This window comes from Pseudochaenichthys georgianus, chromosome 9 (genome assembly GCF_902827115.2).
Source record: "Pseudochaenichthys georgianus chromosome 9, fPseGeo1.2, whole genome shotgun sequence".
NCBI lineage: Eukaryota > Metazoa > Chordata > Actinopteri > Perciformes > Channichthyidae > Pseudochaenichthys > Pseudochaenichthys georgianus.
The window spans coordinates 30,536,513-30,558,460 of record NC_047511.1 but is presented as its reverse complement, the minus strand read 5'-3'; the positions used below and the strand labels follow the sequence as shown (position 1 = coordinate 30,558,460).

The window sequence follows — 21,948 nt, the reverse complement described above, 5'->3', positions numbered from 1 at the left end:
TAGAGACTTAACCCTCATACAGTTATACTAGGCCAAAAAATATGATAGATGTTAGATGTGCCAAGAGCAAGGACTATCTCAGGTAAGACAGCTTTTATGTGCGCAGCTCCACTTGCTTGGAACAATCTTAGGCAAGCATTGAAACTGAGCAATCTCATTCCTCTGCATGTTTTTAAAGCTAGGGTAAATGAAATGCTTGCCGATACAATGGGCACTTGTAAATGTCTATAACTATGTATCCTGTAAATATAATGTTTAATGTCCTTTATTGTTTTATGTTTCATGTGGAACCTATATGCTGCAGGTCTCCCTTGAAAAAGAGATCTATGATCTCAATGGGACCAATCTGGTTAAATAAAGGTTTGAAATGAAATGAAAAAAATGAATCATATCCTCTCTGTTTTTTGTCTTCTTCACAGCAGACAGTGATGTTCACTTTACATAACAGGAAAACCACAGTTGGAACAAATAACACTAACAACAGTTTAGTTAGGTCAGTTTCCCAGAGAGCAATAACACTGTTAGCATGCACAATACAAGGGTCCTTTAGCTGGCTAAACTTCATCAAACTAATGGTTTGTTTTGCTATTCCAAGTGTCAAAAGGTCTGTTCAGCACATTATCACACTCATAACACTACAGTGCTTGTTTTCATTGCTTTTGTGGGAAAAGATGAGTCAGTTTGGCAAATATGCTTTCTCACACACTCTTTTGGAAACATGCTGAGTCATATCACACATTGAAACACTATACACCATATTCGATTCTGTATACCAGCCACACAAAAAATACATTTACACTTGAAACACATTAAAGGTCCCATGTCATGGCCATTTCTACTGATCATAATTCCATTGTTGAGGTCTACTAGAATAGATTTACATTATTCAATGTTCAATGTTCCAAAATCACATTTGTTTCTCATACAGCATCTATAGTATGTGTATTCACTCTCTGTCCTACATGGCTTGTTGGAGCTCCTGCCCCCTCCTCCCTATGAGTCCACTGTGCTCTGATTGGTCAGCTCGCGCACTATGTTCTGATGAGTCCACCACCGTTAAAGCGGAACATCAGTGTTTATGTGTTACAATGGCGTTTGTTAGCAACCAGAAAATGACACCAGTAATGACAAACAGATGAGAATTCTGCGTGGGGTCTGGGTGCCGTGTTGGCGGGACGTTGCGGGGCTCGCTGCTCCGCCCTTTGAGGATCGAGGAGCGGACAGTGTGAGGTGTATTACTGGTGTCGTTTCCTGTTTGCTGCGTGGGGTCTGCGAGACAGCGAGACATCGCGGAACTCAGCCTGAGCACACACATACGCTCACAGCCAGGCTGTTCGCCACACACTCACAGCCTGAGAAAAGATAAGGCTGAGTGAGTGTGTGTGCCGGCGAAACTCCGCAGAGTAGCGCGGCTGAGAAAAGATAAGGCTGAGTAAGTGTGTGTGTGTGTGTGTGTGTGAGGAGCTCCACGGATTGTTCTATTTGGACCAATCCGCGGAGCCGTTACGTCACTATGCCCGTTTACGTCACTTTACTCAGGAAGAAAAAAATGGAAAAAGATAAATCTCCAACGAGGCGTTCTGGGGCAGCATAGACAGGTCTTTTCTGTCTTAGAGTTTTACTCGCTACAGGGTGTACTTTGAGGGTTTGTGACTCTGCAGACCGTTCACATAAAAAGCTACATAACACACAAGGAGACGGATAATAACCGGAAAAGCATGTCATGGGACCTTTAAATAATCTTATCTTGTGTGTTCTATACCTTACCCATTTTCCCTTCCTATTGCCAAGGTATTTGAATTGTATTACTCAACTTTTAAGAACTGTTATTTGTTTAAGTGCATTCCTGTCGGTTAAGTTTCACAAAAAAAATGTATTTGACTGATTACAGCTCTGTCAATCCCCTCTGTGTATTTCTTCAGTTTTCCATATTCGGTTCTCGGACAGCGGGCAGACCTATACAATGTGTTTCTGGAGACGACGGGGCCAGGTGTGGGCTCAGCAAAGCAGAGTTCATGGAGAAAGTGCAGCAGAGCAATGAGGCGTGTCAGCGGGGTGACTTTCAGGCGGCCATCCATTTGTACACCAATGCCTTGCAGGCTGACCCACAGAACTGCATCCTGTTCAGTAACCGCTCAGCAGCCCGCCTCAAACTGGGACAGCACCAGGCGGCACTGGAGGATGCTGAAAAAGCCTGCGAGCTCAATCCCAAGTGGCCCAAGGTAAGTTCGCCTCAAGCACTTTATCTATGGAAACACTAAAGTATGAGGACAGTAAAACATGAGGAAACAGTCCTGAGGTTCTCACCCTGTACATCATATACATTTTATCTTCTTAAACAGAGATTATTGGCTTTCATAAGTGCACCAGTTGTGTCTCATTGCCAACAATTCTTCATTTCGTCAAATCTAATTTATGGGCTCCGATGTCCATATAATTTCCAATTTAAACTTTAATTATCAGGATTTAGCTGCATAGATTTAAATGGGGAGAAGTGTGAAGTACATTTGATCAAACATTTTGCTGAAAAAGGAACAAGTAATATATACTAGTACTATAGTTATCTTGTTGTTGTTTTAATCACTTTTTGATGACACATTTTAGATGATTTACAAGTTTGTAAGTGTTTCCAATTCCACTCACATCTTCACTCCTCAGTTGCATTCTCTCTGCTGATCAATACGAAGTTTTCTGGGGTCTTGTCTTTGATCTTGTCCAGGCCATGTGGACTAACCTGCGATAGATTTCACATTACTCAACCGCAGAGATCACTCGGAGACCAATTCCTCTCAGTGATAGAAACGCATTGATTTCACAACTTAGCATGGAGAGATACTTTTGTCTTTGGAGAGAGAGATTGATGATAATGTGGTAGAGTGGTATTGATGATAATTTGTCGCTACCAATGATGAATCAGCGGCCACCTCTTCTTTGATCTGAGGTCATGTATCTTCAGCTGCTCAGGTAGGTTTCCTCTTCAGTAAAAATGTGGCGCTGCAGTGGGAACTGTCACCTTTTATTACGTAGATAATGTTGTGTACTTGCTGCATTGTGAAAAAGTAAATAGACCTACATACATTTAGTCCTTCTAGCAGTTCTCCATACTTTTGTTGGAATGATTACACAGCTATTGACCAGCTGTTGTTTTAGAAGCTTTTTAGTACACTACTGTTTCTATATCGTTTTATTTCAACCAATTTTACAACAATAGTCTCTCCTGCATGTTTCCACATCTCCCTCTCCCTCCATCTGTAGCATCTGAACATTAGTAAATGTTGTTCATTCTGGAACAATTTCATAACCCTCTGAAGCCAGCAAGGCCAAAATATAATTGAAAATCACTGCCAAAATCATTCTCCTCTTTATATGCTATCCAAGTACAATGAAGCTCTTTGTGGTCCGGCTGGGGGGGATGGTTGGCTTAATCTAGGCTGTGTAGCTCTGCTGATTCCTGGATTTACTCCCTGACAGCTCTAACTCTCATGCTGACGTTTGTGTTAGCAGACTAGCTGCAGATGTATTGCCTGATCCTTGTGTTTTACTATGCTACATGAGGAAAAAGGATTATTATGTCTGTGGTATTGACAATTATACTGAAGTGTGCATGTTTTGAAGTTTCCTGAATCACCACTAAGGGTCAGTGTTGTCCAACTGGAGGGATTTTAAGGGTTTTGTGTGTGCAGGACAAAAAGGCATTGAGGTATTTTAATATCCAATATGCTTTTTATATGCAGTGGGTTAATGGCCATGTTTATCATGACTGGCTTTCATACAAATATAAAAATGTGCTTAAAAATGTATCAAAGCAGCCGCAATGGAGGCCATTTTTCTACTTGATTAATCTGCGGTCGGAGGCAAAGCCAAGGTCACAACCACTCCATCTTTCATTTTCTTATCTGATATGTCAGGGGGAAAAAAAGACCTTCTCTGGTCCTATAAGAGTCGGATAATTTGATATCATTGCCCTATAGTAGATCATATATGAACATATATAATCAATACACATGAATGTATTGCAACTCCTGTATTCAGTTAGTGCTACCTCAAATAATTGATTAGTTATGGTGGTCTTGACACTAATGGCGTTGGCCTCGGGGAAATAGAGATTTGGGGTTGTAGAAGTCCATCTGCTACGCCTGGATGTTTGATGAAGGAACAGGGATTAAATCACAGGAGTGTGCTGGCATTCAGATCCTGTGTGAGTACATAATATCATCAATCATACCCGGCTATGACTGCACTTCTGGATTGGCCCCGTCAAACCGTGACAGGCGTGGTTTTGCTGCCCCAAGCACCAGCGAGCAGCCCACCATCCTGAAGTCCACAGCAGCCTGTGAAGGAGCCCCCTGTCTAATCTGTCAGCTTTGCTTGCTGTAAGTGCCAGAAAACACATTCTGAGAGAAGAAAGAAAATGTGTGGTTTAATGACCCAGGACAGCTTTAGGCCCTTTGTATCTCACCCTCTTACTGAATATAAAACGCTTAAATGAGAACAAAATAGGGTGTCATTTCATAGACAAGGCGTGTGTCACATTTATTCTCTACGAGCTAGTGTGTGAATAATCTAGCTGCTTTTCCTGTGCATGATTCATTTATTGTATGATGACACTGCAGCAAACTTCCAGTATCACTTTAGGATGGAAAGCGTCTTTTAGCTTTTGCTGCCAGTGAGTATTTTGTGATTCTGTATTGCACCCTAGTTGTTTTTTAGGCGTGTACCAGTGACTGAGAGGACAATACCCTCTCTCGATGAATTCGCTGTCTATTCTGCTCCTCCATCTGGTCCCTCCCTCTCAACACGGCTGTTCCAGTGACATGGTAAACAAACAGCCTTTTCTGCTATCACTGCCATTCTCCTGTGTGAGGCTGACAGGAGAGTTCCCAGGGAACCAGAAGACAAGTGGCACTGCATTGTCTGGGGAAACATCTCTATCATTTGCATATCTTCTGATTATAGGTTATGATGGTCGAGGGTATTCTGTCTCCTCAAGTGTTTATCTCCAGTTTTCACGACACCTTTCAAGCCTTGTATCCCAGGTGAGGCTTTTTTTACCTGAGTTCATGTGCAAACATTTTTCTTTTTCACCAACATTAAAATGGTCATTTACATCCCAATGGAAGGGCCTTGGGTTTAACTGAGACAATGAGTGTTTGCATTGGAAAAGGTCATTGTGTGTGGAGTGCTGAAAGGGGACTTTAATTACAGCAGCAGCATATCCAGTAATTGTGTAAGGAGTGGTACTGACAGCCTGATAAAGCATAAAGCTTCTCTTTCCTGCAGTGCTGGGTGATGACATTAGCTTTTTGCTGGTAATGTACAAGGAAAGGAAGACAAATAATTGTGTGATTTGACGGCCTCATCCTTTGCCACTCTCAGCGGCGCTCTGCTTTTTATGTGGATGAAAACCACTGGGGTGTAATGCTCCCCTGTTGGTATGACAGTCCGTTAAACCAGCTCCCATCTGATCTCAATGTGTGTAAAGCATAAAGAAGCTGGCTTTTGATCTCATGTGGAGAGTGGTTATAGCTCTTGTACCTTTCTTTTTGCTTTCATCCACACCATCTGAGATATTTATTTCACAACATCTTGGTGACCTGTGCTTTTATTTTGATACATGCTGAATACTAAAAGGAAAACCTCCAGTGAGGAACAGCAGGTGGGCATAAATGTGTTTTTGTGTTTGTAGAGCAGAGAACATGTATTAGGTGACCTTTTTGTTGTAATGCACTATGATGAGTTAACCATGAATCATTCATGAGAATTCAGTGTACAACTTAAATCTGTCATCCATCCTGCTGAGTGGCTTTGTCTATCCACTAGATTGGTAAACCATCCCTGACTTTTCCTTTCGCAACATAATTGCGTCAGAATTTTTAATTAGCTACATTTTGCAAGAATTTAAATCAGAAATCAAACAACATTCTAAACAGACTCAATCAAGAATATAGAAAGCATCATACTTGTTTAACATCATCATTTTAACATTATTTTCGAAATGTTTAAAGCATGGTGGCGTTGGCATGTAGTTCTCTAAGCACCAATTTGTCTCAGTACACATTAACTGATATATATCATAGATATGAACTTATAGACTTTTTTGGGCAAAACATTTAAAGGGGCCTTAGAATGCTCCGTCTCAGGTTCCTATTTGTATTTTGTGCCTCTTCTTTGACATGTTAACATTCTTAAATGTTCAAAAGGGGCTTTATTTTTCTCATCCTGTCTGTGCTGCAGCACCTCTTTTCACCCTCTGTCTGAAACCAGAGCCCAGTCTGCTCTGATTGGTTAGCTGGCCGGCTCTGTTGTGATTGGTCAAATGCTTAGAAATGTCCTTTAGCATATCATAGTGTTGTGTACTTCCTGCATTGTGAAAAAGTAAATAGACCTACCATTTAGTCCTTCTAGCAGTTCTCATTCATAACACTCCGTTCGATGTCTCACTATGGGATTCGCCTCATCGCGGAGCAAACAGAAGTATCAATCTCATTACGCCAATCCTGATTGGCTGGTGATCTTGACGTCAGCGTCAGGGGAAATCACCCCCTATAAGTAGCTTGCGCCACAACGAATGCGTCATTCAAACACCTCTTCTCGCTTCAGAGCACATCTCACAGTAGCCGGGCAAGCTTCACTGTCCACAGACTGAACCCAAATACCCATTTCGGTCGACGGGCGCTCGTCGGCTACTCCTTCTGCTTCGCAGGAAGACGGTAGTACTAACGTTGTTAGTATTTAAAATCGACCTCGCCCTTCTCTTCCCGGGAAAGTAAGGTAGGTCCGATTTTTTTAAGCTAGCAGCACACATGTTGCTAGCTCGCTCCCTCTCTACCGACACCACGGTAGCGAGGAAGTTTTTTCTTTTCTCTTCTCCACGGAGGGGAAAAGGATTTAAAAAGGAGCATACTGCCACACCAGTCAGTATTCTCCGGGAATAAAAGACCCACACCGTCCTTTTTCTCCGGATTAAGGACAAGGTGGTAATACCTTTTTCTCCCGTCCCACCTGTCGAGAGCGGGCCCTATCCACGCCACGAGGCGACCAAGATGGACGCCCCTCTCCCTCACACCAGAGGAGTCAGGGACTCGGTGGCTCGACAGGTCTGTTCGTCCTGCCTCGGGCTGGAACACGCCCGAGGCGCGATCGACAACCCCGGCTCATGCGGACATTGTGTCCGCTTCACCGTTAAGAGCCTCCGCCGACGGTTAGCAAGACAAGCTAGCCTGTCGGAACATGACCCCCCCCATGTCCACGGACCCGCCGGCCGGCAGTCAAGACATGGGGGCGTCCGCCACAGAGAGTGAACCCCTCTCCGTGTCGGTCTGGGGCTCACTATCTGCTATGGCTATAGAACCGGAATCCCGTGCCCTGGCAGGCCGGGACCCGGTAACGGCAAGACACGCGGGAACGGTTTCCCGCGCTCCACCAAGCTGGGGCTCCCGGTTAGACCTCACCAGGGTCTCACCCGCGGAGGATGTCCTCGGGCTGGACTACGAGGACGAAGAGGAGGACGCCTTGGCGTTCCTCCTGTCCGAATCGGATGAACAGGAAGAGGACACCTTCATGTCACCGGCTCAGGCTGCAAAGCCTGAGGCAAGTGCTGCTCTCCCGGGCGATAGCGCACCAGCTTCGCCCGGTCTGAGCATGGACCTGCAGGCCGTGTGCAAACGCGCTGCAGTCAGACTCAACGTTCCGTGGCCTAAAATGGCCAAGGAGACCTCCAGGTCCCGCTACGAGGGGAAACACCTTCCCCAAGCAGCGGGCAAAAAGAGGCAACTCCTCCCGGTCTTCCCAGAAATGTTGGATGAAGTGTCGGTCTCGTGGAGAGACCGGCCCTTCAGCAACAAGGTCCCAATCCAGGGTGCCTCCTCCCTAGACTGCGACGGAATGGAGAAGCTCGGCCTGCTCCGCATGCCGCCCACGGCTCACCTTCTACCAAAGGTGGGCCCGTCACCAAGCAGGAACCCCACGCTGCCAGCAAAGTCGGACCGTTTTCAGTCAGCAATGACTGAAAAGGCCTACAAAGCTGCAGCGTTGTCCACCAGGGCCCTGAATGTGTCCTCGCTGCTAACCGCCTACCAAGCGGAGCTCTGCGAGGACCTGTCGGGTAATCCGGGGGCAGCCACTCTGGACGAGATGGCAACGGTCACGGACATTTGTCTCCGTGTCCAACACTGCGCCGTCCAAGGTAATGGGGATCATGGACCATGGTGGTGCAGGAAAGAGCGAGATGGCTCAAACCTCACCACTCTCCCAGATCGGGAAAAGGAGGATGTGCTGGATATGCCCATCATTCCCGAGGGAATTTTCGGCTCCGCTCTCGCCTCCATGCAAAGGAGGTGTGAGACGAAAAAGAGGGAGGACGAGGCACTCCACCTCTGCCTCCCTCGAAGGGTCCAGCAGCTGCTTTCGCAGCAGCAGTCCTCTGCCCAGGCTGCCTCGAACTCTGCTCGGTTTAAAGCACCGAAGACGCAGAGGCAGCAGCCCACCCCGAGTCCCCAGCCCAGGCTGGAGACAAGGGCAAGCTGGCCTAGAAATTCTCCGGTTCCGGCTGCAGCTCAGGCTCAGCCAACCCAGAATTTCGGCCAGCAGTTGAGGAAGAAGAAGCGAGCGGCGTGACAGCCCCTCCTTCTTCCCTCCGTGAATGTGTTCCCGCCGCCTCGAGAGATGCCTAAATACCATCCTCAAGTCCGCACAAACACATGTCACACGTTGATTGATTCCTCTGTCATAAAACATTTGCCACTGACGCATCCAGGCTTCAGGCCGAGGGCGCAGCTCAAAAAGATGAAAAGAAAATCAATAAAACCAATAAACAGCCCGCCAATTTTTTCCCCTTTTAAGAGCAGCTACGGCATATCTCAATAGGCGGATTATTGACGGGTCTGTGAAGGCACCACTGAGGGCACCAGTCACGCGCCACCGTCACGCGCATGCGCAGTGCCGGCTGGGGTCGTGAAGGCTCCACCGTCACACGCATGCGCAGTGCCGGCTGGAGCTGTAAGGGCACCACCGTCACGCGCAGTGGTGTAGTGGGGATTTTTTTACTGGGGGGACGCTATTTTAATCAGGTTATCCCAAACAATGCTACACAAGTGCGCACGCGCGCAGTGCACTCGCAAAACGGGCAGACAGGTCCACAGAAACTACCGGTATGCTTAGTGCTACTTTAGTTACTGTACTGCAAAAAGCAGACGGCGCTGTGCTCAACACACACACAGACTCAAAACCATGGACACACAGGCACATAAATTACATAAACAATGTATAGGCCTAAATTGCATAAGCTACAGTATTGCAACTAGCAGACAGCGCTGCTTCTCTCTCTCCCTCCATCTCCACTTTCAAAATCTATTTAAAACTCATAACAAACAAACACAATTCCCAAAGTTGTCCTGAAATTAACTTATTAAATAAACAAAACGAAAAATATAGCCTACTTATGCAAACAACATTGAATCTGGACTTGAAATTATTCTGATTAGGCCTAGCCACATTGCAAATAAACAGACAGCGCTGCTTCACACACATACACACACACACACACACACACACACACACACACACACACACACACACACACACACACACACACACACACACACACACACACACACACACACACACACACACACACACACACACACACACACACACACACACACACACACACACACACACACACACACACACACACACACACACACACACACACACACACACACACACACACACACACACACACTAAAGAAACGGTGTTACTCACAGTTGTTGAAGTCAGTCAGAGGAAACGCCACAGTGGTCTGGATCCTTGCGAGATTCGGCTGCAGCCTGTCGTGATCTCTTGTCTTCAGCTGAGCGATGTCGTCTCAGCCAAGTTGTCACATATCCTGTCGGATCCCACTGGGTTAGAGGTGGACCATGTAGCTTGATGAACATCAAGGTGGATACCCGTTCAATCGGCAACCTGTTTCGCGTTGGGGTGATGATCAGATTCATCTGGCTGAATCCCCTTTCACATTCTGCCATGCTGCATGGTATGAGTCTAGTGCAGTTCATCAAGGGCCTGAGCTCGGCAGGTGTAGCATCGTCCACAGTGCTCTCGACAAAGTCTCGGAATGCATTTATTACACTTACAGTCGGCAGTCTGAATCGTTGGCACAGTTCACTGACTTGCACCTCTCCATAGCCAGGCGGCATGGTCTGAGCTGGTGGCCAGTTGTCGCGTTCCAGGACTTTTAGTTGAGCGAGCAAGTGAACATAGTCTGAGTCCGACTGGGCCTGCGAGGCTGCTCCACGAGATGATGCAGTAGTGAACATTCTATGGCTAAGGTTGTTGCTTAGACTCCGAATAAATTGTTGACGATTGATGGTGACGATTTTGGAGTTGTCTGTGAGCACAACTGTGCCCAGTCTGCCTTCTGATATAGCATTTTCAGCTGCAAGGACCTTGGTCCCAGGTCGCTCCCCCAGTCCATTGATAAAACGAATGCTCCGGTGGATCAGTTTGTCGGCGTAGGCTACTGATGTTGTGCGCTTTTGCAAACATTCTGACAACAGGGCTAACTCATTCAGTGTATCACACATAAGCGCTAAATCTAAAAGGAACTGCTTTGAAGTCAGCCGCTTTAACAGACCTTCATACAGCTTTCTATCGTTTGCTGATCGTTTCTCATCTGTCATCGCAAAGCTAAAGTGTGCACATAGTGACTCAAAGTTGTTCCAAACAGCAGATACTGTGCTATAAGAACTGGCCACCCATCTCGTGCTCAACACACGGCCTATTTTTCCTATTTGTTGATGCAAGTCAGCAGCACACTCAGCCAGTTCTCGTTGGTTTAAGGGTGATCTGCTGTACACAGTGTATAATTTGTCCATAAACGCCTGGAAATGGTTCACACCGCTCACGTCAGACACCGTGTCCCCCACAGCCAGCTCCAAACGATGATTAGGCAATGCCAGGTGACTATATTAGGGTACAGTCCAGAAAGCTGTTTGGCTACACCTGATTTTCGTCCCAACATGACACTTGCTCCATCACTTGCAAATGAAATTAAATGCTTCTTCAAGTAAGCGTCATCGAAGCCATGTCCTTGGAGGCATTTCAACAAGTGCTGCATAATTGTGTCGGCTCTCTGGTCTGGAAGTTCAATCAAATCCAGAAACATAAAATGTGGTTCACAGCTCTTGTCCGTTTCACATTTGAGGTACACAATCAATGTAGTTTTACATCCCAGACTCGTTGACTCATCTATAAGAATAGAAACTTTACCTTCTATAGCTTGGATTCTTTGGCACACTTTTTTTACGCATCTCTGAACTTATATGGTCAATCATCTGTGCTGCACTGTACCTGGAGTGCAAACCGATGCCTATGTCAACCCCATTTTCATGTTGTAACTCCAATAACCCATAGTTGTCCAGAAATGGTCTGTCGTTCTGTGCCAAGTAGTAAGCAGACCGAAATACAGCACATGTAGCTTTCAGCTTTGATGCATTCATATTGTCACAGACCTTCTCAAGTGTTTCCTTTTTTGCGTTGTCTTGAATCCGCTGTGCAGCAGTGTGTCCATTTGATTCTTTGTGTTTAATAATTTTTTTTCTGAGGGACGTCAACATGCCGCTCTTGTCTCTTCCACTGTAAGTGACAGTGTAGGAACGCCATTCATCTGCCAATCTTGAACCTTGCGTTTTGAAGGCTGATAAATCCGAAATGGAAGAGCAAACTTTGCAGCCCAGTTTCTCAGCTTTGCAGTCTATCCACGGGTATGCCTCTTGTTTCCTCCGCCACATGTCGTCCGTCCATACCTCTGGGAAAGGTGAGCTTGAGCTAGCCAGAGGAACGTTGCTAGCATAGCTAACGTTGATGTTAGTGCTAGCATTATCCACATCTTTAGGCGGCTCTCCTGATGAACTAGTAGCAGCTTCACCTGTAGCTTCGATGCTGCTAGCCTCTTTCTTTTTGTGAATGATATTCTTTTTAGAAAATAAGTCAAGTATAGAATGTTTTCCTGCCATTGTAGAGCTTTCTCGTTAGCGTTCTTGAGGGAAAGAGCTGCCGCCAAATCACTGACACACCCCCAGTTCGCCGTGGGGTCACGAGCGTGATGACGAATCATCATTTTTTAAGGAAATCGTTTTTATTTTTTATTATAATGACTGTGAAATGTATTAGATTTTTGTCATTATTACAATAAATACACACTTGCAACTGATAACACTGGCAATGATTTTATATTTATTAGACTATTAAAAAAAAAAAAATTGTCATGCTCCAAATAAGTGGGGGTACGGCGTACCCCCGCGTCCAACGCCCACTACACCACTGGTCACGCGTATGCGCAGTGCCGGCTGGAGCCGTAAGCGTGACATCTCAGCTGGCTCTAAAGAGCATACAGCAGGAGATACTCACGACATCTGCCTGGGTTTCTCAAAACAGTTACACATTATCTGTTTTCACAAGCCCAGAGAGAGTCAACCCATATTCTGGAGAGAGAGGATCTCTCTCTCCTAGAAAGAAGGGTTTTATCTATAATGCACGCCGAGCAGAGTCAGATTACGCAGACAAATGTCCTCGTAAAGCACCCGCTCAACATGGGCCTCATTATAAAACTAAACCCCGCGCGCCACGGCGTGCGGAGAGTATTGGTTATTATGTAATGCGTAGTGGCACTACACCCGACTTTTCTAGTGCAGGACGCGCCTACGGGTGCTGTCCTTTCACGGAAGGTGGTCACCACGGATGCATGTCAGACAGGCTGATTTACGAAGGTCGCCCGGCAGACGTCTCCTCTCTCTGAGAGCGACACAGGTACCGGGAGTAATGCACCTCGGGACAGAACTACTGTCCAGAGGTGCACCACTCTATGCAGACTGGACTCCACATCCAAGGATCGTGAGTCCGCTGTGGGTGCGTTACGGCGGAGCCGCGTTAAATCTGTTCGCATAAAGAGAAAATGCTCAATGACAGCTGTTCTCTTTAATGCACGATTTAAACGCACTGTTAGGCGGGGACGCACTCGTACACGATTGACCTCCGGGTCCTCTGTACGCGTTCCCACCCCTGGCTCTGTTACCCCCAACTCTGGCCAGAGTGAAGGAGCAACGCCACACACTTACTCTGATGTTTCTGCCCTAGCCCGCAATGTACGGGCTGGCGGAGATATATCAGCTGTTGTGCGGGCAGCCATGGCAGCCCCCACCACGCAGGGACAGATTGTCTCAGGCGGGGGGGGGGCGATCCTTCACCCACGCCCAGAGCGCGGGGCACTATGGGCCTGACCCGTGAGTGGTACAATCTGAATAGAGTGGGACTCCCTCAGAAGGTGATAAACACTATTCAGAGTGCGAGAGCTTCATCCACCAGGTCTCTTTACGACTGTAAGTGGAGGGTGTTTGAGGAGTGGTGCCTTCAAGAAGGACACATCTCTTTTCAATGTCCTGTCGGGGTGATTTTATCATTCCTACAGGACTTGATTGATAAACACAGAGCTTTCTCCACGATCAAGGTGTACCTGGCTGCTATTGCTGCATGCCATGTGGGCTTTGAGGGTAAGACGGCTAGCCAACATCCTTTGGTCTGCCGTTTTATGAAGGGAGCGCGCAGGCTCCTCCCTGTCTCCAGGTCGCTGGTGCCCTTATGGGACTTGGCAGTGGTTTTAAATGGGCTCAGAATGACCCCATTTGAACCCCTGGAAGGAGCTGACATGAAACATCTGTCACTCAAGACAGTGCTGTTACTGGCCCTGGCATCCGCTAAACGGGTCAGTGATATCCATGCACTATCTGTACATCCCTCATGCACTCAGTTCGCCCCAGGGCAAACGAGAGTGTTGTTGAAGCCCAACCCTGCCTTTACACCAAAGGTTGGTTCGTGTACCCCAATTGATATTGAGGCATTTCCTCCGCCGCTGGTTTCCTCCGGGGAGCAGCAGCAGGATCTGTTGTGTCCAGTCCGGGCTTTACACACATATATGGACAGATCAAAGGAGCTTCGTCTTAATGACCAACTCTTCGTGTCCTGGGCTAACCCTCACAAGGGCAAGCCTGTTACTAAGCAACGGTTATCCCACTGGATTGTGGAGGCAATTGCTTTGGCCTATACGAGTCAGAATTTGCAAGCACCTTCGGGTCTGCGGGCTCACTCGACTCGGGGCCTGGCTACATCCTGGGCTTTGTTCAAGGGTGTTTCCATCCAAGACATCCGTGCAGCGGCGAGCTGGTCCTCGCCGCTCACTTTTGTCCGCTTTTACAGGCTAGACGTCTCCGCTCCAAGCGTGGCCCGAGCAGTGCTGGGCACCTTGTTGAGTCGGGACTCTACCTGTTAAATTCTGGTTGATCGGTGATTTTCAAGATAAGCTCGTCTGGCAATACGGGAGCTACAATATCCCATAGTGAGACATCGAACGGAGTGTTATGAATGAGAACTATAGGTTACTTACGTACCCCCCGGGTCTCAGAGTAACATGAAGTGAGATGTCTCACCAGACGGCCCTCCTTGCTATAGTGAAGCGAGAAGAGGTGCTTATTTTGAATGACGCATGCGTTGTGGCGCAAGCTACTTATAGGGGGTGATTCCCTGACGCTGACGTCAAGATCACCAGCCAATCAGGATTGGCGTAATGAGATTGATGCTTCTGTTTGCTCCGCGATGAGGCGCATCCCATAGTGAGACATCTCACTTCATGTTACTCTTAGGACTGGGGTTACGTAAGTAGCCTATAGTTCTCCATACTTTTGTTGTTATGATGTTAGTGATGTCACTATGTTACGGAAGTTAACACAGAGTCTGATGGAGGCGTTTCAAGGAGGCGGGGGAGTGTGTGGGAGAGGATTTTAGCCTTTGTAGAGCATTGACATGCACAACAACCAATGTAACACACTACAGGAAAGAGAAAAGCCCCAAAGCATAATAGAGCCTCTTTAAACTGTGTTCTTTTAGATTCAGTTCTATTTGAAAAATGTCCATCTATTTTTTGACATGTTATTGATCACAATTACCCCAAAATGGAAATGTGGACTAAATGTAACTCTGGCTATATATTGGGGCCAACATATGTAACCATGAATATTAATAATATCCCTTGATGCATATTCATGATTAACAACTGACATCAACCTGCATACCTGTATTATGAAACAAATGGTGATAAAATATGAATGCCTTTACAGTAGCTTGTCATGCGAATACTGATGCAGGGAATGATGTAAGGAGGATGTTGCTCACCATGCAGCATCTTCAATCAGATGTGTTGCTTCTCGCCTTCTCATGCTTTAAATGACTGGGTTAAAGTGGAAAATGGGGCAATGGAGGTCATCTCCAAGTGCACATCCTTCTCCAGATCCTCCATTTCATTTCATTTCAATTAATTGTTTATTTAGCAGGGACAATGCACATTAATGAACACGTAAAACAAAAAAATGCAAATAGTGTAAATGTGCCGGATTTTAGCTTGGAGCTAATTTCCATCCGTAGTCCCTCACATAAAATATTTAAGAACATGACAATTATACACATAGCAAAAACAAATACATGATATGCAAAAAGAGCAAGAGCAGCACACACAAGTATTTACCACATGGCAGTACAATCTAGCAGCAACGACATATAAAGTGCAAGATAAGATACAAGAGCAAAGTGCAAGAGGAGAAACCCCTGTATTAAAGTGCATTTAGCGGTGAGTGCACGTCTGTTTGTTTCTCAACCATTCTTTTAGTTGACCTTTCTCTCACACATCACCTACTGTTTAACTACCTGGTCACATGTCAGTACAACAACATTAAAACCACTGGAGTCATTGTACAAACAAACACTCAAAATACTGGACAAAAAAAATCTGTTTTTTCGCATCACTGCCCAATACTCCAAAAATACAACTTGCTAAGCTGGCAAAACCTCATTAAACATGCAAATGCTTGCCTTTTTTACAAGATTGTCAACGGCCTTACCTCACCTCCTCTTAGACAGTTTATTAATATATACGCACAACTGCAACTAGGGTAACAAGAGGTGCAGCGAGAGGAGATTGCATTATTCCACTCAGAAAAAGTTCTTTCAGTCAGTCTTCATTTTCTGTTAAAGCTGCTCAGCAATGGAACTCAATCCCACCTCCAATCAGAGACCAGACCACATTCACTTTATTTAAATCAAAACTCAAAATATGGTTGGTGAGGAATCAGCTCTGCCAACAATGTTCTTTTGTTTTGTTGTGTTTTAATGTTCTGTATTTTAAATTGTTTTATTTAAGTATCCCAGTAATGTCTGTTGCATGTTTTAAATGTATTGTATTTACTTGTTTAAAATGAAATGTGTTTTAGGTTGACTTTTAAAATCTGTCCAGGGACTACAGATGAAAAATAGCCTCTTGCCTAACTCTGGCACATTTACAGAAATGTTCATTAATGTGCACTGTCCCTGTTAAATAAAACTAAAACTATTGAGAGTGGGACAATCCCGTATCTCAGTTGGGAGGCTATTCCACAATGAGCTGCCTTTAATGGAAAGGACATTTTGTCCAAAAGTGGTCCGTCTCCTCTGGTTTCTGACCTAGTGCAGCGTCCAGTGTGTTTTCTGTGGATGAATTCGCCAGTCCATGTAAACATTTATAAATAAAGCACATACATACATACACATACATACATACACATAAAACACATACAATTGTCAAAACTTAAGACATTTTGTTTTTCAAGAATGGTACAGTGGTGGTATGAATTTGGCTTTCTGTCAAAAACCTTGATGGCTCTCTTGTACAGCTGTTCAGCGGTTTCAGGGTTGTGGCACAAGCAAACGACCAGTTTGTCAAACAGTATTCAATATGGGATAGAATCATATGGAGGTATGACTTTGCAGCATTGACAGTTAAGAAAGGTCTAATTTGTTTAACATTTTTGATTTTAATAGTATTGGATACTTTCTTGGTATGTTTCTTTTTGTTTTGTGACCAACTTTTATTTATTTGTTGCCCTCACAGAGGGAGTTATATCCCTTTAACTGCCAGCACCACCATTTGGTAGAGCACATTTTGTGTCTTGATATCTTGTTGAAAAAAAAAGAAAAAAAAGTTTAACTCCATCTGATTCAGCCAGCTCTACCCTTTGGTTGACATGTTATGCACAAAACAATCTCTAGATGTCACTGTGGTTCGAACAGAATGCCCTTCAGCTATAGCTTCCATTGATGCGGCTTTCACACCAGCGCTTTTCCCTTTCTAGCTCCGAGCGGGAGCTTTTCTGATTCAGCTCCGGTTTCCCTTTTCAGCTCCCGCTCTGTTCACACCGCCCACTGGCGCCCCAGAGCTGCCCTTGCTGCGTCATGACGTCACCGTTTACATCGCTGATTTGCTCCCCAACGGCAGCCATTACGGCGCTCACAACAACAACAACAACAACGGGGAACTGCGTCGAGTCGATGATCGTGTTGCTTTTAATCACACGAAGTCAGAATAAATTGAATAACGACTTCTCCAACCTTTTACTTTGCTCCAGAGTGCCGTGGTTCATTGTTTATTAATGTGTTTCTGCAGCATTTACCGACCGCTGCAGTGCTGCTCTTCCACAGGAGTTTATTCTCCCGTTAGCTCCCGGTTAGCTCACACTGCAGCGGCCGCTCTAAAGTATTCACTGTCCGACTCACACAAGCAGCTGATGCATATCCCCAGTTCCCCTTAGCCTAAGTGAATGTGTGTCAGTCTGAATTGACGCTGTTTGGTATCACAACGCTGTTATGAAAGTTTCTCTGGTATAAAACGGGTGATGTTAGCATAGCAACCGAAGCTAAACTGACTACTTGCATCCGATAGCTGCAATAATACAAAACAACACGTCTGCCTCTCTCCACAATGATCGATAACAGTGAACGGATGGTCAAAGTAAGGTACAAATAAACAGAATCACACGAAGCCTGGTTAGTGTTGCCTGACTTTATAAAGTGTGTTTATAAGCACTACTGCTTGTAGGCAGGCATAACAGTCGACCCATGTTCAGGGGAGGTGGGTTTAGTTTCCTGCACGCCTCGACGTAAGAGAGACGTAAGCGACGCCACCTCTTAGCTCCGAAGCTCTTGCCTCTAGACCGACAATTTTTTGGAGCTGGAAGTGAACCCGATTCCCGAGCTAAGAGCCGGCGCCGCTGCGGTGTGAACAGGAAAAACCGGCGCTTTTCAGGCTCCAGCTCCGAGCCGGAGCTGAAAAAGCGCTGGTGTGAAAGGGGTATGTGAAAGTTGGCAATGCTAAAAATCACTGCTGAAGAAATCACTCTTCTTGGTCAACTTTTGTAAGGCAACCATATCCTTTTTGACATATTTTAGTGGCAGGGCACTGACTGAACATTATTAGATAACTTGATGCACAAAAAAAGTTTTAACAAGGGTGTAATTATTTTTTGGAAAATATGCTCAACCAATCGGTCGAATTGGCCTTTTATGGTAAGCTAGCAATATGACTTTTTCAGAGTTTCAGTGATGTTTTCCAATAAAATATGGTAAATAAATGGCTAGATTCATGGTAATATTACCAAATCTAGTACTGCCTTATGAGTCTCAGAGTGAAAGAGTGATAATCATTTATATAGCACCTTTCATGCATAGCATTCAGCCCAAAATTGCACACAGATGAGCAAAGTTAGGCCAACACAGGATATAGATATTTGCTGTTAGGCCAGTGGTTTCCTGTTAGGCCAATTCAGCATATACAGTAAGATGAGCAAGTCTTTTTTTTATCATGAAAAACACTTTACATTACTTTTTTCTAATTTTTAATTAGAATTTATTATCTTTTATGAATATATCTGGTTTTTATATATTGCTCATTTTCCATAAAAGAAACAAATGTATTTGAGTTTGTGTTTTATTTGAGTTTGATGCATAAATAGTGTACTGTATATGATGATTGTTGAAAATGTACTTTTACCATAGAAGGCCAGCTCGACCATTTGGTAGAGGCTCATAAAAACAAAATTGTGTGGTCAGTCAAACAAAAAAAAAAATTGATTGTGCTTATTTGTGGCCCATTTGATAAGAAAATGCAAAAAAAATATTTTTCCATAGATTTTTTCTTGGTCCGGCAGTTAAAGGGATATACAGGGGTGCACATAACTTTTTGAGTGAGTTACTCAGATGAGTACCAGGAGACAGCGTTTGGTACTCACCCCACACGAAGCGTGGTCCTGCTCAGTGTCTCCTTCACTGTCCTCTATTTACACTTCTTGCATGATAGATGATGAAAATGCACCTCCCTGTCTCTTTTTAAGCCTCCGATTTGCTTTCTCCAAAACTTGTTGCCAAAACTGTGAAGTCCTTGCATTTCATGAGGCCAAGTTGATGGATCAAATACTAAGAAATTATCACAAGACTTGAAGTCATATCTGATTTCAGATGTGGGAAGTTACTAAGTACACTTATTCAAGAACTGTACTTATATGATATTTGTACTTTACTTGACTTTGATCTAATTTGTAAAATTAGCTGCACCTTTACCACTTTAATGATCAATCATTACAAAACATATCATATATATTATTCTGAAATGGACCAATCTGCACAATGACTACTTTTACTTTTGGTACTTTAACTATATTTTGATGATAATACTTTTCTAATTTTACTTAAGTAACATTTTGAATGCAGGACTTTTACTGTAACAGAGTAAGACTCTGGTACTTCTTAATCTTATCTTAATCTTAATCTTAAACCTGTCTGATTTCAAACTCTTCCATTAACACCCTGAGGAAGTTTGCAAATGTGTGTTTTACTCCACTTTGTTGTAAATAAAACTGCAGCAGCTTGACCACAGAGCGTGAACGTTGTGATCAGCTGATTTTGCGCAGTACTCCAGTGTGTGCGCGGGGCACAGAATGTGCACAGCGGAGTCTCCCACTGCAGCCAGTTGGCGGAGTTTTGGCACAATTCTGTTGTTCATACCGACGTTAACCCTGTCTGTGCACACGGCGACCAACTCTGTTGTCCAGTGATCTAAGCTTCTGCCTCCTGTAAGCTTCACAGGTCCGTCAGTTATGTCCTGCGCGGCTCGGCCAGCTCCAGTTCAATCAGTCATAGAAAGTCCGAAGAGTTTTTGCAGGGAGCGAAACGGCAACGTAGCTGATTAATGTCTTTGGATTTTTTGACATGTCTCGTAGTTTACTCCATTGAGTGTTGACAAGAAACACGTGTAGACGAAATATGTGTTTTATTTTTGATGTTTTAAGGTACACAAAGGCGCGTATAGTGACACAAGTGACGTTACGCAATTCAGCTTTTTGCCGCGCATGCGTACCTGCGTACCAGTTATGTGCACCCCTGCTTATATACACAGATACAAATTATATAGACAATAATACAAAAAGAAAAAGACAAAGAAAAAATATAGGGAATCCCTTTCCCTTTCCCATTCCACCCCGTCCCTCCCCCGCACCCATCTTGCCATTTCACAGAAAATCCTACCTGATGCTCTTAGCAATCGTCTGAGTTCATCTATTATATTATTTATATTATAGCATAACAATTTGTCCACATCAAATACATTCATACCTTTTTTTCCACATAACATTTCATCTGTTTAAGCTGAATTGAGATTGACTCCTAATAATCTCCAAATGCACCAAGGTGTGCATTATGTACAATCTTAATTTACATGAGTGATATTACCAGATCAGCAGCTCTTTTAATAGCCTCTAATGTTTGCTTGATATGTTTCTTAAAAGTCAAGTTCGAGTCCAATATGACTCCAAGATATTTGAAGTGGGAGACTAGTTCTATTTCTGCTCCGTTTAAAAATATGTTGGATCCTTCGATTTTGACTGGTCGTTTACTGAACATCATGCATACTGTTATAGCTGTAAGCAAATGTTGTTCAGCCAGTGTTGAACCTTGTCCAAAGAATTAAAGAGACAAGATGAGATCATTTCAGTGTTTTTCCCATGTATAAAGATGACCGCATCATCAGCATACATTTGCACATTCAACTCAGGACATACATTAGGCAAGTCATTAATGTACAGGGAGAAAAGTAACAGTCCAAGAATGGAACCCCAACAGGATTGACAAGGTAGGGGGATTTTGCACCGTTGACCAGAACACACTATTCAGACGAGGCAGATTTCTGGATTTTACTTATTGATGACTTCCTGCATTTTTCAGGGCCTCAAACTATTTAAAATTGAGTGGTAAGATTCTGTGACATAAACAAAAAAATGTATGACTTGCAACATAATGATGAAAATGAGTGGCATAGAGGAAGAGAGACATTTATAAAAGTATAGAAGGAATTGGGAATTACAAGAATATATTAACTTATCCAAAGCTCAAATACTGTATGTGACGGCATATTAGACCCTAGCAGATCTAATTTGCAGTACTTGTCCTAAACCCTCCCCTATTTGAGTATTAATAGATTGTTCTCAGTTATACAGCATATGCTCAGTGGTTAAAACTTTGGTTTGATTACATTGTTTTAAAAGCACCCGTGTGTAATGTGGAAAGAATGCTCCTATGATCCTCACAGAAAAAGTTATTCCTTGCCAAAGATTTGGTTCAAGCCTTCAGTGTTTTGTTGTCTGTAATATCAGAGCTCGGTGACCTTCTCAACAGCACAGCAGTGTTAGAGGTTTTACGGATATACACTTATTACGACAGTGTGCATCCCCTGCTGTCTCTCTTCATGAAGTTGTGTGCTTTGGGTTAAAATAAGGTCTTCCCGCCTGTTTCCCCTCTCTAGCACTGCACTGCTGCTGTTTTCCACCGTCGCTCCAGAACTCACCACGGAGAGAGCCGAGTCATGAACCACTAATAAGAGGGTTCCGTTTTGCTTCTACCCAGCCGAGGCTTGAACTAATGAACAAATCAAATGAATGGCATGTAATTATAGGCCAGAGAGAGTGGGACGGACAGAGGGTTGGCGCTAGCGGGCACAAACCCCAAATTATTTGTCTGGAAAATCTGTGAAATGAGCGGGAGCA

At 44.4% G+C, this 21,948-nt stretch overlaps 1 protein-coding gene across 2 annotated transcripts in view; it reads left to right on the top strand.

The window, feature by feature from the left end:
• The window catches only part of LOC117452380 (tetratricopeptide repeat protein 28-like), a 190,948-nt gene that overhangs the window by 2,463 nt on the left and 166,537 nt on the right, over positions 1-21,948 (top strand). For both annotated transcript variants that reach the window (XM_034090975.1, XM_034090974.1), the window contains exon 2: positions 1,923-2,222. In XM_034090975.1, the coding sequence (XP_033946866.1) occupies positions 1,923-2,222 (300 nt within the window). The remainder of the gene's footprint in view (positions 1-1,922; positions 2,223-21,948) is intronic.